The sequence below is a fragment of the Anabrus simplex genome, chromosome 2 (assembly GCF_040414725.1).
Source record: "Anabrus simplex isolate iqAnaSimp1 chromosome 2, ASM4041472v1, whole genome shotgun sequence".
In the NCBI taxonomy this organism is placed as follows: Eukaryota; Metazoa; Arthropoda; class Insecta; order Orthoptera; family Tettigoniidae; genus Anabrus; species Anabrus simplex.
In genome coordinates this window covers 832,392,007-832,410,131 of record NC_090266.1, presented here as the reverse complement: position 1 = coordinate 832,410,131, position 18,125 = coordinate 832,392,007, and the positions used below count along the sequence as shown (strand labels likewise).

Here is an 18,125-nt window from a genome sequence, read left to right as displayed (position 1 = left end):
TTGGAGTGAACGACCAGTTGACGCGCCGTTGCATTTGGCCGCTATTCACACAATACTAGACGAGACACCACAGTGACCCACCTAACATACGTGTGGGCAGTGTCTGCCCCTTTCTCCGCTGTGCACACGTTTGCGAAACACAGCGCGCTGCTGCAACTAACCTTTTGATCCACCTACGTATATTCCACCACAGTCTAGGTTAAAAAAGGTCAGGATAAAAGGCAAGTTAAAATGCGAATTGACCATTAAATTTAAAATCTTAAACTAAAAAAACATAAAAATGGTTACAAGAAGGTGTACCTAATCGTTCTCATGTATGACACATACGATTACTAATATTTATGTCACACCGATACACGCAATAAAATGTCTCACGTAATTAACGCCATTTTTGACAAAAAATACAGGCGAAAACTTCCGATGCATGAATTATTCAAGGAATTCAGATATTTAAAAATTATTTACAATTCATTTACATTTAAAAGATACATCAAATTTAATACAAACACAACTGGTTCAACTAATTTGTGGTTATCGTCATTTAGCGTAAAATTCCGGCATTAGAATTTTTCTGAAAAGTCAAATAAGGGCACATCAGATAAGTTAGACAAGTGGGTTTGAAGTACCGACACTGGAAAATATTTTTCCCGTTACGAGCTGACATTACGACCTGAAATGAAATAAACATTAACTAATTAAAGTGCAATTCATGTAATGTCATAACAATGACATACCGGTACCAGCAAGAAAAGAAAACTAACCAACACGAGAAGGGTCAGGCATCGAAGGAGGGACCCTGCTAGATTACCCCAAACCGTTCGTATCCAATGCTGTACGAGTGACGTGTCCATTAGGGTGTGAATTAAAAGGGCAAAAAAAAATTTCATTTATTGAAACGCATACCCCGTTATTGTGTTTATTAGTCTATTAGTTACCCAAGTACAGAATTTCAACTTCCTACATTAATTTTAACCCGTGCCGACGGGGCTTAAAAGTTTTAAAAAATAGCTGCTTAAAGGGTCTCTTAAATGTAGTTGTAGATGATCACTCAAAACAATTATTTTAGAGAAATATAAATGAAAACAGAAATTTATATAATGCTCTTCTTGTAAGTAACAAAAAATAGACAATTTTTATAGTTATTCATTTGGATATTTCCTCTTCAAAGTCTCTTTTTTACAGTCTGGGTAAATTTTTCTATGTTCCTGCACACAATGTAATAAGAACTGCTTCTGTTCTTCATCTGTCATTAGTTTAACAGCTCTTTCAGCTGTGTCATTAACTGCTTTTAAGGTAGAAACCTCCTTTTTAGCTTCCACAAACGCCACATTGTCTTTCCATGAAGATACAATTTCTTGAAGGAAACCACTGTCAAGTTTCAGTCGTGAAAATAAATCTTTACTCTTGACAGAAACAAAATCACTCAAAGATTTCCCTGAAACAAGATAAAAAAAATACTTGTAGTGCCCATAAATAAAACAAATAAGTTCTAAATTAAATACCAGATTAGACACTACTAGTCTACTACATACCATATAGAGAGCCAGACATCTCTTCTTTCAATGGAACATATCTCTTTCCGGAATCACCAAAGCTTCTTCTTTTTTTTTTTCCTACAATGTTTCCTTTAGTCTGCTCATCAACTCTCTTTCTAGTTTTTGCTCTAAAAGCACACAAGCTCCGTTCAAGCATCCTGTATTAGATGCTGTTGTATCACAGCACATTATTTGTACCTTGTCATCCAGGTTCCAGTCATGAAGGGCATTTGACACTGCTTTCGCTTTTTCTTTGCCGGAAGAGTTGTCTAACTTCGGCATAGCAAGAAGTTGCTCTTCCTCGTCATATGAAATAATAATTGGTAGGCGTTCTTCTTTAGAACTTCTTATGTCCAGAGCAGGTAACAATTTTCCATCCCAATGAACAACTACTTCGGGCACGTTATTCTGAAAATCGGATTTAATGTATCTCGCTCTATCTTTCCTCATTTGTGTTCAAATGCGTTGAATAGAAGATCTGTTGATCGGGTAATTGTCAGAACTAAGACCAAGTGCTTCTACTACAGGCTGAATTAAATAAACAAAATCTCTGATGCTTAGTTGACATCTATCTAAATTTGCAACTAATTTAGATGTAAAAAAATCTTTTCTTCCTCTTCTTGTCAACGTAGCTAAAGAACTTACAGACTGAGATGTGGATGGGAGAGATTCTTCCAGGCTTTCTTCAGAGCTTGTGGATTGTTCTTCTATGTCTTCATGTGTATCAAAGGTCTGTAAAGTTGCAGATTCCAATGAGCTCGCGGAAGGCATTTGCTTTAGTCTCTTTTTATCTTCTGCGAGTTTTCTCAGTCTGGCCCTTTCTTCAATATCAGTCAACTTTTTGTCAACACCTGCTAGGCAAAAATATTTTATCTTCTTCGAATTTTATTCTTTTAAGTGCATCAGCATGTGCGATATCGAATAAATTATCTATAGAGTTTGTGATTTTTAGCATTTGCGATAAATGCGAAATATGCCGAAACTTTGTCAGTGTATGTGCCTTCATCTTATATGACCCGTACGGGTGGTTTTTAGCGATTTTGAATTCGCGATAAAATGCGAAATTGGTTCAAAATGCAAAATTATACAATTTATGCGAAATAGATGCAAAACTCTCAGTTTTATACGAAATAAACATACATTTTTTTAAACTATGCATTTTTCTTAAAAATAAGATATAAATGTTGTTATTTATTTCAGGAGAAATAATTATTACGGCGCCCAGTGCGATCGTAAAGCGGTAACATGCTTTGACGGACACTTCCGTCTTGGTGCACGGAACATCTATAAGTTCATTATCGCAGTTAGCTGGTCGGAGAGATTTATTCTCTTTGTTTTGCAGCCTCACCGATTGATGTCAGATGATACCTGAAGCTATTTTCTCAGTGTAAATAGTAACTCTGAGCTGAAATACGGAAAATAAAAAGCACCTCATTTTGCCGCTCGTTGTAAACAATCATGGCGGCATGGATGAGTTTATTCGTAACTGGTTGAACATAGTGATGTTGAAAGTGGAAAAGATTCTCTGGAGAGTGAAAATACTTCTTCAAATGACAGTGATGAAAGTGATTCCGATTTCAGTTCCGAGATGATAGTGCCAATTGAAACTACGTGACGAAACCAGAATGCAACAAGAGCGAGTGAGAAGTCTAGTTTTCCTTTTTTTTTTCTTTACGTCGCACCGACACAGATAGGTCTTACGGCGACGATGGGACAGGAAAGGCCTAGGAATGGGAAGGAAGCGGCCGTGGCCTTAATTACGGTACAGTCCCAGCATTTGCCTGGTGTGAAAATGGGAAACCACGGAAAATCATCTTCAGGGCTTCCGACAGTGGGGTTCGAACCCACTATCTCCTGGATGCGAGCTCACAGCTGCGCGCTCCTAACCGCACGGCCAACTCGCCCGTTGAGAAGTCTAGTAAAATGATACTTGGAATTATGATCTTGTTGACAATAAGCCTCTTTCTGTAACATGTAAACCAGTTTTTGAAATTCACTCTATAGTGAATAGTGGGTAATAATCCGAAAGAAATGGACTTAGGGAATGAATTTCTAACCTCACAGTTCTGGGATCACGTTACTAAGGAAACCAGTACCTATGCCTCTACATTTCTTGCTAATTTATCTGCTTCCCTGGAAACCAGTAATACTTACGAACAAAAACATAGGTTTCCTGTTACTTTAGACGAGCTAAAAACTCACTTTGCTTTGTGTATTCTTTGTGATTAATCAAATTTATGTTAAAGTGACGAAAAAATAAATAGTAAGTAAGGGAATATTTCCTTTCACAAGTAACGGCAGGCCAAAGGGTTAAATCATTCAATGTGTGGAATTTCTTTCACTGGCTAAAGAGCACTGCAAAGACCAGTCAATCAAACAGCAAATACACTTTCAAGCACCACGTTCATTCTCTTTGTGTGTTAACCCTTGATCTTAGTCGGTTATTCTTGACATTGGTGTTGAGTAGTAGTACTGTTTAAAAGTACGGTAGCGATTTATTTTATTGTCTGTTAGCCATGGGTACAAGCGAAGTGACGATCAAACAGCACGCCGAGTCACAAATCAGGACATTTTTATGTAAGGATACAGATGGCCTATAAACTTCTGCGATCAAAAACTTGAAGAAAAAAATGTTTTGCAGTCCTTCCTTTGCCTTGGCATTTGGGCCTCTATGAACAGTGTCGATGTAGAATTTTATTTAGCAAGTACAACATAACTGATAGGCGGTCTCAAATGAAGGAGAACACCTTTTAAACAATTGGCATGTTGTACTTAAATCATCATTGAAATTCCTCTTCCTTGTAGGTGTGTTGTACTGTGATAAATAAATACGTTCAGAATAGTATTTTTCACTTTGAAATTGTGTTTGTAAATTTGAAAATAAGCATATTCCTGTGTGTTCGTTAATACTTCTTGCAGTCTTATGTTGATGTTTGTCTTATTTTCCATAGTGAATTCAAAACTGCATGACGAGCAATGTGTGATTAAGCAGTATGATTTTACTCCCTATTTTTAACCAATTTGCTACAAAATGTTAAATTTGAGAAGTTTAGATGCTACAAAACGCTAAATTTGAAAATCAAAACGCTAAATCACTGATTTTTAAATGCTATAAACCATGAACTCTAATTATCTAATTCAAGTTGAAAGTTCTCTTCACGGTGCCCATGTAAATACTGAATATTCTTGCTATTTTTTTTGCAGTTCTCGCCAGACCTGATAAAGATCCACTAACTTCTTAACATCATTAGGCACAGCTCTGGTAGATATTCTAGCCTTTTCCCAGAATATATTGCACTCCCGAATGACAAGATTTGCGCTTTCACTAACAGTCAACTTAACCTCACGTATATTGAAAAATAGAACTGCGAGAACTTGACGATTAGATGGTAATTTTGCGCCTGTTATTTAGTGCTTTTTTATTGCTCCTTAGTTCCACTGACATCTTCGAAATATAAAACAATCCGTGCTAGCTACCCGATAAGCGAAAACTAAGTGACAATAACAATGAGAGCACGCCACTCTTGTGACGCAACTTCTATGGACATGTTTGCGCGCGAGTCGGCACGGGTTGCACTGATCCAAATAAGGAAAAAAATTGTTTTCGGGTGTTTTAGGCCCAAATTAATAAAACAATAACCTATGCATTGCAAAATTAAAACTTTGAAAAATAAGGGACACCCTAGTGTCCATCCAACCATTTTCTTGAATAAGAACGTGGATCACTCGCAGAAATTTTGCTTTAGGCATTGTTTATTGTTTTAGAACAATGTAAGGTGCAAGCTTTCTGCCATCAGCTGTTACAGCAAGCATTGCAGTACATCGCTGTTTTTCCCTTCCGGTAGTGCATACAATAACACTCGATGGGTTCCTTTCTTATAGACTGTTCGACTTTGTGGCATATGGGAAGTGATTGGCGTCTGACCTGCGGTTCGTATTTGGGAGATCACTTTACGCTTCTCAATCACAAAGCGATGAAAATGGTGGAAATCATTCGTCATTTTTTGGCATAACGTTGTTCTTCGTCGAAGAGAAAGTCCATTTCTCTTCACATAATTAATCAAGCCTCGGCTAAACTTCAAATCCGAGACGCTGATTCTATGTGCAACGGCTATTTCTCACTCTTTAAAATACAGCATTTTGTGAGAAACGGCTTATCCAACGTTGCATAACAAAAATCGTATATTTAAGCCGATCCTCCTCTACTTGCAGAAACTTGCCGCTTTTTGGTCCGCGAAAGGCTTTGCAAGATTTGTTGGCCGCTTGAAGTGCACTTCTGTTACCGCAGTAGCACATGTTGCATTTGGACATTGAATACTTGCTGCCTGCTGCCCTAATCCCGTATGTTTCGGCGTGACTGATCACCATGAGTTTGTATGATGCAGTATTATTCAAATACTGTGGACTAACAATTTTGAAATCACAGAATGTCCCATACCCGAAACACTCGTAAAATATGTTTGTATCAAACTAGAGTAGAGCGTTAACTATAAAATATGTTTGTATCCGACTGGAGTAGAACGTCACTAGTCACTTCTGGGCTGATTCTCTCACTGAACTAGTGCAGTGGGATTTCCTGCCCACTAATAACAGCATGTTGCCCTGTATTTGGAATGCCCGCTTATGCAATAGGAAGGCTGCTACTTGAGTAGTTGACATCTTTATTTTGAAACGCATCCGGAGCTCCGTGATGGATGTTCGAAGTTGTGGGTGCGTCAAATACGTGAACATTTTCTTTTTCTCCACTTTGGGCTCCAAAAGATTGGGATGCATAAATTATGCAAGGGCGTTAATTATGCGAGAAAGAGAAAATACAGTAGTTTCCTTTATCAGATAGTAAAATGAATGGAAATTTATAGATATCTCTGAACACTTAGAGATATGAATAGTAACACAGTAAACGTTTCCACACAATGTTATAAATTACATGGAATTAGTTTCGACCCACTTAGGGGTTATCATCAGCCATATTAAAGCATACATAAGTTTTTGTCGAATCCTAAAACATGTTATTTTTAACTGTAATAATCGTGTAGATTTATAATTTATAAAGTGAAGTGTGGTAATGAGATGAGAAATGTTAGTATGGTACAGGTGAGTAGTAAATAATAATATATATATATATACAAACAAGTTTGGAACAAAGTACAAGTGGGGTGCTTAGAGTTGTAAAAATATAACCTCGTGGATGTCAGTAGTCCTCGTACTAAAGAATCAATGTAAAATAACACACATAAACATATATACAAGTATGTACGAAGTCTGGAGAGTAAAGAGTGATACTCTTTTTATGTCGAGTCGGCTTGACACTGATCACTTAAGCGGAGAAATTAGGCATTTGGTGTATTAAAGCTGTGTTGATCGGTTGCGTTGTTGATTGTTGGATGTGAACTTATTTTTGAATTTCTGGTTGAGAAGAAGGTGGAAACTGCGCGTGGATATATTGATTCTCAGTTCTTAGCGGAAACCAAATTGGACCTGTTTAAATGGAGAAAGTCGGTAAAAACAAAAATGGAGATAGGAAAAGGTTAACATAAAGTGAAAGGTCGCTTACCTCGCGCTGCGGTGTGCGTAGTATAGCTGATGGTGTGCGATTGGTGGCGGGGAGAGAAGTGTGGGCAGAGAGGAGGGCAGGTGCGTGCGGGTTAGGAGGGGGTTAGGAAGAGTGGAGGTGGCTTGGGGTGAGGTGGGGGTGGGTAGCTTTTAAGGCGGGGCTGAAGGGTGCGGGAGAAAGGGTAATTGTCTCTGAAAAGTACCTTTGATTAGACTTAGGGCTGAGTTTTGGTTGGCTGCATTATTGTTTCTGAGGAAAGTGATGAATAGATCGAAGAGTATGTTGGGTTTCTCTGAGATTTCATTGAGACTGTGACTGGCGTTGAAGTATTGGTCTAGGTGTATGTAGTAATTTTCCATTATGTTGAGTAAAGGGCCTTTGTTTGCTAATTCGAGGATGTCCACGTACTGTTCGATATTGGTGAAATTAGGGTTATAATCATGCATGTGTTGGCCGATGGCTGAAAACCTGTTGTATTTTATTGCATTAGTGTGTTCGTGGTATCTGGTATTGAAGTTTCTACCGGTCTGTCCAATGTAGGATTTTTCACAGGTGTTGCATTTGATCCTGTAAACTCCTGATTTTAAAAAACTGCTGGTCTTGTTGACGTGTGAAGTATTGTGTAAGACGTTCGTGTTCTTATTGTTGGTTTTGAAGGCTATTTTAACGCCTTGTTTCTTGAAGATATTGGTTAACTTGTAGATATCATTGTTGAACGTGAAGGTGGAAAATGTTAGAGGTTTAGTCACTTCTGTTTTGAGGGTAGTTTTAGGGCGAAGTTTGTGTTTATTGATTATCCTTTCTATAAAATGATTGCTGTAGCCGTTGTATTTAGCAATTCCGCGAATTGTGTTAAGTTCGTTCTTTAGATCTTTCTTGGACATAGGTATGCTGAAGGCTCGGTGAACTAGGTTGTTGAGTGGCTCGTTTGTGGGACTGGGGGTGCACTGAATCTTGGCAAATGGTGGAGGCTGTTTGAGTAGGTTTTCTGAATATTTTATAACTGAAAGAATCTGAGTTTCTCCCGCACCCTTCAGCCCCGCCTTAAAAGCTCCCCACCTCCACCTCACCCCAAGCCACCCCCACTCTTCCTAACCCCATCCTAACCCGCACGCACCTGCCCTCCTCTTTGCCCACACTTCTCTCCCCGCCACCAATCGCACACCATCAGCTATACTACACACACCGCAGCGCGAGGTAAGCGTCCTTTCACTTTATGTTAACCATTTCCTATCTCCATTTTTTTGTTTTTACCGACTTTCTCCATTTAAACAGGTCCAATTTGGTTTCCGCTAAGAACTGAGAATCAATATATCCACGCGCAGTTTCCACCTTCTTCTCAACCAGAAATTCAAAAATAACTTCACGTCCAACAATCAACAACGCAACCGATCAACACAGCTTTAATACACCAAATGCCTAATTTCTCTGCTTAAGTGATCAGTGTCAAGCCGACTCGACATAAAAAGAGTATCACTCTTTACTCTCCAGACTTTGTACATACTTGTATATATGTTTATATGTGTTATTTTACATTGATTCTTTAGTACGAGGACTACTGACATCCACGAGGTTATATTTTTACAACTCTAAGCACCCCACTTGTACTTTGTTCCAAACTTGTTTGTATATATATTATTATTTACTATTCACCTGTACCATACTAACATTTCTCATCTCATTACCACACTTCACTTTATAAATTATAAATCCACACGATTATTACAGTTAAAAATAACATGTTTTAGGATTCGACAAAAACTTATGTATGCTTTAATATGGCTGATGATGACCCCTAGGTGGGTCGAAACTAGTTCCATGTAATTTATAACATTGTAAATACATATTAGTACTGAATAGGTGGAAACCTTTACTGTGTTACTATTCATATGTCATTCTCAGTTCAGTACGGACCAACAACATGAAATTCATAACCCTTGACACTTAGAGATAACGTTTGTTATATTTTTTGGCCATAACGAGAAGAGAAAATACCAGAAACTGGCACCAACAAAACCCTCTTAAAAAATTTCAACTCATTAAAATTATGCACTTAAATACGCGAAACTATCACATACAAAACAATTCAATATGTCCCATACATTATTAACATACGACTTTGACAGAGGGGGAAAGCATAGAAACGCAAGAAAAACACGTGGCCTACAACACCGACGAAACTACGAAGAGAAACGATGTCAACAACGTGCAAACAACACAATACGGAACTAATTTTTTCATCCCGATTAACTGCGTCACTAGCGCACACTAGTCTCTCTTGCTTGCAGGACAATTGCCATCCCGAATCTCGAGCTGTATAAAGCACACACGCTGCTGTGGTGAGCGGGAACACGATACACGAAGGCGAAGGATGAAACACACGCAAAATAAAGCATCAAATAAATACGCTTGAAAATGAGGGTTCGTAAATTACACAAGCACATAAGAATTTATCCTAGGAGGGAAGTAATGGCTGGAAAATCGGAAGACAAGTTAAAAAACGGAAAGTTTCCGGGTAAATCGGAAGGGTTGGCAGTATGCATCGAGGAAGAGGCTGACAGCGAGGCAACGCTGACCCCCGACACGGCACGATCCGGTCAAGAGGAGGAGAGCACATCCAGAGACGTCGAGGAAGAGAGAAGATACAATCTATGACCAAGGCAAAGTCGACGAGTGTGACAGACTGTGGAAATTTTTTCAAGTTATAGGGGGGATAATGATGCAAGTGTAATAGACTGATATAACTTGAAAACAATATTATTTAACCCATGAGTAAATAATACAAGTATCGAGCTCGATCATTATTATTATTACTATTATGATTTGTGAGGTATGGCTATGAAGTATTTACACCCATTTAATATTATTATTATTTACGTAGTTAAGTTACATGTACAGATAATATGATCGTGTTGTTTGTGAGGTTATGTCATGAAACACGTGCTGTACACACACACACACACACACACACACACACACACACACACACACACGAGTTTAGTTAATGTAAGAACCTGTAATTAATAGTATATAATTTATTATTACCTGTATATATGATGTGTAATTCACTACAGTATTATGCAACACATTCTAATATCCAGAATAACACTAGGTAAGATGAGAACTATATAGAACCTTCCTTCCAATTGTAACTGTTCGGCTGATGATGGCACGACATAAGTACTGAAACTACTACCTTATATGATTAATTCACCCTAATACATGTCATTGTATTGAATAGGTGGACACCTAATAATTTTAATTATTGTAATCCCACTCCAATATGGATTACAATGAAATTTTAAAATATCTAAACGCGTTGTGTTCAGGCCAACATGCTAATGTAAGCAGTCAGCAGTCAACTGTTTCAAAGTTGCAGCCTCTATGTTCTTCATGATAGGCAGTTGTTAATGATGGTGGTTTGTTGATTTGTGTGTAAATAATTGCAAATAAAATCTGTGTACGCGAGTGACAGCATTTTGTGTGCATCTGTGTGGCTACATCAGAACATAATTGTAATTTTTAACTGTAAGTAAAATGTCTGACAATTACAATAAACATGAAAGTATGGTCCGAGAGAACAGCAGTTTTCACAGCCCGAGTCCCACCATGTAGGAGAGGACAAGTCAATAAAATAAAAAATTATATATATAAATGAGCGAATAAATAATTGAAAATTTGAAAACTCATTGACCCTTTCATTCTGTAGCAAAATGGATAGAAAGATGGATCCCAATTTTTAAGATGTTTAATTGTATTGAAGATGATATCCAACAATGTTAGAAGTCATGTTCCATACCTTCCCAAAAGCAGCGACTTCACAGATGCTATTTCAGCTTTCAGGTCATCAACCTGCTTAGCAGTAGCATATGTTTCACTCAGTTGTTTTCGCTGTTGTTGCTCTTCAAGAGTTCTTAAAGTATCATTAATAGCTCTCACATTGATGCGAAGTTCATCGATGGCACTATAGCAAGTTTCGTCCAGTTTCAAATTTCTTCTCTCATCACCTTCCTCACCAAACCATAGATGGTGGAGATAGTTCTGTAACAAGTATACACAATAATGTGAGAGTCAATTCCTCATAAATATCTCAAACATTTCATTAAGAGATAAAACAACTTGCAACTTTATCACTTTTCCCCCCCTCTCTCTTTTTTTTTTGCTAGGGGCTTTACGTTGCACCGACACAGATAGGTCTTATGGCGACGATGGGATAGGAAAGGCCTAGGAGTTGGAAGGAAGCGGCCGTGGCCTTAATTAAGGTACAGCCCCAGCATTTGCCTGGTGTGAAAATGGGAAACCACAGAAAACCATCTTCAGGGCTGCCGATAGTGGGATTCGAACCTACTATCTCCCGGATGCAAGCTCACAGCCGCACGCCTCTACGCGCACGGCCAACTCGCCCGGTTTTTCTCCATTTGATGGTAGCACAGGTACTGATAAGGGTCCTTATAATCCCTTATAGAGAGAATATTTGGTGATAATTATGGTTTTAAGGGTAAGAATAACTAAATAACCACCCCCAAAAGAATAATGATGTTATTGGTTTTTACATCCCACTAACTACATTTATGGTTTTCAGAGTGACGCCGAGGTGACGGAATTTAGTCCCGCAGGAGTTCCTTCACGTGCCAGTAAATATACCGACATGAGGCTGACATATTTGAGCACCTTTACATACCACTGGACTGAGCTAGCATCGACCCCGCCAAACTGGGGTCAGAAGGCCAGCGCCTCAACCACCTGAGCCACTCAGCCCGGCCTTCCCCAAAATAACAACACTTTTAAACTACATAAAAATAATAAACGAGAGACTTGGGTTAACTCAGAAGATAGGTCATCATGTTCTGATGGACAAGACAAACCAATGTAGGATGCTAAAAGGTTTGTTTTGTCACCTATTCAATGCATATAAATTTTACAATTTAGGAATTTATTATTGATTCCACTTGAGACATGTTTCGCCCTTCATTGAGGGCATCGTTAGTCAAATTATCTCCTCAAGGCAAAAATCAGGTACCTGGTTAGTAGTTGACATGCACAAATTAATACATATTATTAATACACATTACAAAAATTAAGTAAGAGAAACAGTTGTACAATAGTGATGGTTGAACATATAGGTTTATAGAATAAGAAGTCAGCACCAAAGCGTAAAATTAGAAGCTACAGAAGTCAACTAAAAGAATAAGCAAAAGTTTCAACCCTCAACATATTCCTAATAAGCAATTACCTACAAATAACTGTCATCATTGTTGCCATACAAACGCACTGAATACCCACGAGTCTTCACACTGACCAGTCTCCGTACCGATCTCGGTGCTGCAACCAGACAACTTTCAGCTTGATGCCTATAAACCTCATTTGGCTATGGAATATTTCCCTACCCCCGGTGATTTTAACTAAGATAAACCACTCTGCAAATTTCTGAAATGTCAATGCTACATTCTTCTTCCAACCTTTAAAACAACAGGACGCACTTGGTACTAGATTTTTTTATATCCTTGCTCACCAAGCTGCTCTTGTGTAAATATGTATATACATTGTAAAATTCTCAACTGTTCAATTGGACAATGTAAATACTGTATAGTTACCAACCATTGACATTAATTTTTGGTTACAAACATTGACGCCGAGCACTACACCCTTTCTCCCTTGATTGTTATAATGTAAATATTTTTAAAACTTTATATTTTCCTATGATTGCGTCAACTGTTCTCCAGAGCACCACTGCCGAACTCTACTATTTTAATTTTACGCATTGGTGCTGACTTCTTATTCTATAAACCTATATGTTCAACCATCACTACTGTACAACTGTTTCTCTTAATTTTTGTAATGTGTATTAATAATATGTATTAATTTGTGCATGTCAACTACTAACCAGGTACCTGATTTTTGCCTTGAGGAGATAATTTGACTAACGATGCACTCAATGAAGGGCGAAACATGTCTCAAGTGGAATCAATAATAAATTCCCAAATTGTAAAATTTATATGTATTGAATAGGTGACAAAAACATTTTAGCATCCTACATTCAGTATCTTCAATACGGATAACAATGATTTTTATCACTTGCAACAAGAAGAACCAATTCGTGACTGACATCACTGATAACTCAGGGTCAGAAAATCATATGCAGGAGAACTGTTCATCAATGATAGACCTGAAGAATGTGGTGTAAACTAGGCAAACACAAGTCCTGCCATTTTGAAGGACAAGGTGTGCCAAGACATCTGCAAAGTGAAGAATGGCAAGGCTCCTGAGCATGCAGAGCTCATCAAACTCATGGACAACAGAGGAATCAGTACTCTGACAGAGCTTTGCAACAAAATCTACTCAACTGGAATAATCCTGGTAGATTGGGCTCAGGTCCACTTTTATCACTTACCAAAAACGACAAATGCCAGACGATTCCAAGTCTAATGAGACACATCAAGATATTCTTGAAGATTATTCATGGCAGGATACATGCTGAGTGTGAATAAGTAATAACTGAAACTATTTGGTTTCAAGAATGGTCTTGGGACTAGAGATGCTCTTTCCTGTATGCAAGTGCTTGTCCAGTGTTGCTTAGAAATGAACAAGGACATCTATGCATGTTTCACCGACTATGAAAAGGCATTTGAAAAAGTCCACCATGAGAAGAGGGTGGAGATTCTGTGGAATCTCAAAAACATGCGGATCATTGCCAACTTGTACTGCTGTTTGAGACAGCAAAACTGATGTAGGCAAAATGAAATTAAAATCCACAGCCTGTGTCCAGTCATTTGACCGGGTCAGGAATGGAATGAATATAGCCCCATCTAGCGGCGAGTATATGAATTGTGCCAGCTGCCGAAGCCTGTCGCACTCCTCTGGGGAAATGATTGATGGATGACAGATGAAATGATATTGGAGGGTGTTGCTGGAATGTAATATGACAGGGAAAACCGGAGTACCTGGAGAAAAACCTGTCCTGCTTCCGCATTGTCCAGCACAATTTTCACATGGAGTGACCGGAATTTGAACCACGGAACCAAGTGGTGAGAGGCCAGCGCACTGCCGACTGTGCCACGGAGGCTCCTGATGTGGGCAAAATAAAATTCCTAGTATTTACTAATCAAAATTGGGTGTGAAAAACATGTGCATGCAAAAATTACACAGGCAAATATGGCAGTCAAAATTAGCAAAGAAATCATAGTACTGGCAGTTGTGGCCAACCTGCAGGAAATCCAGAAACAGATGGATTCAAAATCAATACTCCTGTATACTAGTGTAAAATGTAAAATGATGGACACTGAATTTGTGATTTTCTGCTGGATTTAGAATGTTAAATTAGTAGTATTCCTTGTTATATTTTCTTTCCATAGAATTGCTTCTTGTACTCTTGTTGTTGTTGTTTAATTATGTTTTAACTTTACTATATTATCACACTATCGTAAGTGGTCATTGCCACCAGTAGATTTCCCAATTGTGATGTATCTGTTATTAATAATTAAAAAATTATTATTATTTTCCCCAGGTTTCTCTTTTCTAGTCCAGGCATATGCAGAGATGTTCAGTCTGCAAGCCTCTGTGAATGAATCCGCAAAATAATAAATAATAATCATAATAATAATAATAATAATAATAATAATAATAATAATAATAATAATAATCATATGGCCACAGCAACTGTGTGCAGGCAGTTTAATTTGACACCATCTGGCTGCCTGCTCTTCAATTTCGACAGACCGTTTTACTTCTATTTGCAAATAACATTATGACCAGTGGTGGTTCACCCATAAGTACTGCACGGCTGCAGCACTTACCTTAATTTCTTTTAGGAAATTTAAGTAATATGTTGAATATGTCTTCTTTTAAAAAATTACGTTCATTCCTCAAAGACATACCTGTGCAAGTTATCTTCAGGAATGTATCAGTGCAATGTAAAACCAATATCCAAGATTTCAACAAAACATTTATAGATATTTTTGTCAATCTGTACATAGTGCACTGTCAGTAGATACCACATTTCCTCCCATATTAGACCCCGTTTTCCCTGCTTTTATAGCCATGAAAAGTAAGGGGTGGGGGGAGGCTCCAATATGGGATAGCCTCCCATTTTGTCCGGTGACTTCAAATCAAATCAAAATCTCTTTATTTGCAAGTGAGGTGTCTACCTCGGTAGCAAATGGTACACTAAAATACATTATTGTCAAGCACTAAATATTAAATTAACAAGAGAAGAAAATTTTCCTATAATACAATATCATACAATGATACGTTAACAATTTTTTCTATTAAACACACAGCTCATCCTTAATAAATTTATATTGTTTACAAAATTCTACTTATAATATCTCCTGTACTACTTACAAATATAGTCAACTGATATACAGTATGTGGAATTACTTCAAATGATACTATACAACTGGTATAAGATTAAACTTTACATGGCTTTTTTTTTTTTTTTTTTTACCCATTCTGGAATCTAAGTACCTTCTGGGTATAAAGAATTATAAATGGTACATGTATGTATCCTACACTATTCTTCAACAAATTTATGATTATATTATGAGTCTTACTGACAGGCTACCTTTGTTGGAAGGCAGTCTTTCTAAAATAAAAAAAACAACAATAAATCGTAAACACATGACTCTTAGGCCTACATATACAGTAAATATGTTTCAATTACTTTTATAACACATCATTCGTTTCATCTCATTGACTCCTCTGATGAGGATGACATCAGGAAAGGCATCTGGCCGTAAAAGCTCGCTATGAAGATTCATCTCACTTCATACCCGACAACGTAGAAAAAAAAAGGGATAAGGATTGGACGCACAGTTTTATTCATAGTATTATTCAATATGAATACAAAATAACTTAATGGCTTATCATTTGTCTAAGTCAGTTGAGCAGTAGGCTTATCACACAGTAAACATAATCACTGCTTTCATTTGAATTATTGTCGCCAACTTCCCTGCTACTAGCATTGTCGTTATCCCAAATGACTTCATCTTCACTGCCAATGAGAGCATTCAAGATACCGGTCTTTTCGAAACTTTTAAAAATAGTTTCATTACTGATTATACGGTCCAAACAATGAGAATGTATTTGCAAATGGTTTCGTTTTTTTCTCTTTTTACAATTTGTTTTACGTCGCACTAACACAGATAGGTCTTACGGCGATGATTGGATAGGAATGGGAAGGAAGTGGCCGTGGCCTTAATTAAGGTTCAGCCCCAGCATTTGCCTGGTGTGAAAATGGGAAACCACGGAAAACCATATTCAGGACAGCCGACAGTGGGGTTCAAACCCACTATCTCCCGGGTGCAAACTCGCAGCTGTGCACTCCTAACCACACACAAACGGTTTCAAGAGATGGAATCCATATTTTCGCAGTTGGTGTACGTTTAACGGAAGGCACCCCTTCCGAATAATGCCGTGCGGTAGAAAGCATGTCAGCCGACCAGCTGATTGCTAGCAAATATTACAAATTGTACATCCGAATATAATACATAGTGACTGGAAGCATTCTTTGGATAACTGCGGCTGTTGAAAGTCAGACGTTTATTTTTACGTATATTTCATGCTTGTTTTCTAAATTTATCACATCAGGATTTACATAAACAGCTGTAATCGAGATAAGAGAGACTGCATTGTTTAGTTTAGGTATGCTATCAAGTGCTCAGATAGTGTCAAGAGTTCCACGATGAAAAGTTTCTTTTAAAAAAACTTGCCCTCTTTATGAATATCTAAAGGTGTTGAGGTAATGTGTTTAATTATCATAATTTTTAATTTTGTATGTTTGTTGTCTCCAATTTTTTTAACGCATAATAGTACGATTTATTTGGCATCTCTGAAAACTGTAAAAGTAGTTAGTGGGACATAAAACCACCATTATTCTTTGTTAGGTACGTTGACAAGAAAAACAATCGTTATGATTGGATTGTGTTCATCACGTTCTAAACCTACTTCTCCAAAAAATACCTATAATGGCCTGAGTTAAGAGATATTAAAAGGTAACTTTGTTAATGATCTCACATGCTGTATTAATAGCAACAACAGTGAATATTTCTTGACTCATGTCTTCATCCCGAGGTGGTGCAGCTCTTTCTAGGCACACCCCCAATGGAAGTAAGCTAGCTGTATGTACCATTTTACTTCCTGCCATTCTTAAATCTCTGGCAGTACCAGGAATCAAACTCAGTTGTTTCATGCATTTCTGTGGGCTTGGCAGACTGATATGTAATAGCAACTTCTGTCCCCGTGGAAAGCAACGGGAAACTACCTCGCTCATTTCCCTAGTAGGCCTCTGCAGTGGTGCCTAGGCCATCTATGACATCTGAGCTGTTGAGGATCCAACCAGCCTTTGGGCTGTGGACTGAACATACACAATGTTAAGGATAGCATGGCTGAAGATGCCTATTATATTACAGTCAAAACATGTGTCTATATTTTAGCATGTAATTTCGATTTTGACTTTTAATAAATCACAAAGTGTATTGAAAAGGTGGACTTCTATGAGACAATTCTTTCATGAGCTTATCTGTATTTTGAATTTAAAAATTTAAAGAACATGTAAAACCGTACCACACGTTTTCAGGAACGAGAACTGCTTCAAATTAGGCGAGATTTTGAATCAACCTACTTCGAACTGTCGAGGTTCTACTGTATTCTCTCTACCTGGCGTTCAAGCCTCTCAGGTTTCTTTCCACCAGACATCACTTGTAAGTCTTGGAAAAGCTAATTTTCATATCATACTCATTGCATCTCTTTTCAAGCTCTGCAAGCTATCAGCACAGCCTGCCATTATAAACAAGTTGACAGCAAACTGTACATTTCAACCCAACTGAATCCCTCCCTGCCATTTTAAACCTTTTAGTAAATGATCCTGCATACAAACTACGAAAAATAAGTGTGGAGAATAACAGCCTTGTCTAACATGCATAACTGCTTTGAATCAAGAACTCATTCTACCATCAATTTGTTAAATGTTTTAGCATGTCATCTGAAATATGACAACCACCACCACCAAGATATTAAGATATTTAAAAAAAAAAATACAA

The 18,125-nt window shown here is 37.7% G+C and overlaps 1 protein-coding gene across 10 annotated transcripts in view; it reads right to left on the bottom strand.

The window, feature by feature from the left end:
- Positions 1-18,125, bottom strand: part of Pex14 (peroxin 14) — a 103,078-nt gene that overhangs the window by 33,003 nt on the left and 51,950 nt on the right. For all 10 annotated transcript variants that reach the window (XM_068226297.1, XM_067141544.2, XM_067141538.2 and 7 more), the window contains one exon: positions 10,889-11,130. In XM_068226297.1, the coding sequence (XP_068082398.1) occupies positions 10,889-11,130 (242 nt within the window). The remainder of the gene's footprint in view (positions 1-10,888; positions 11,131-18,125) is intronic.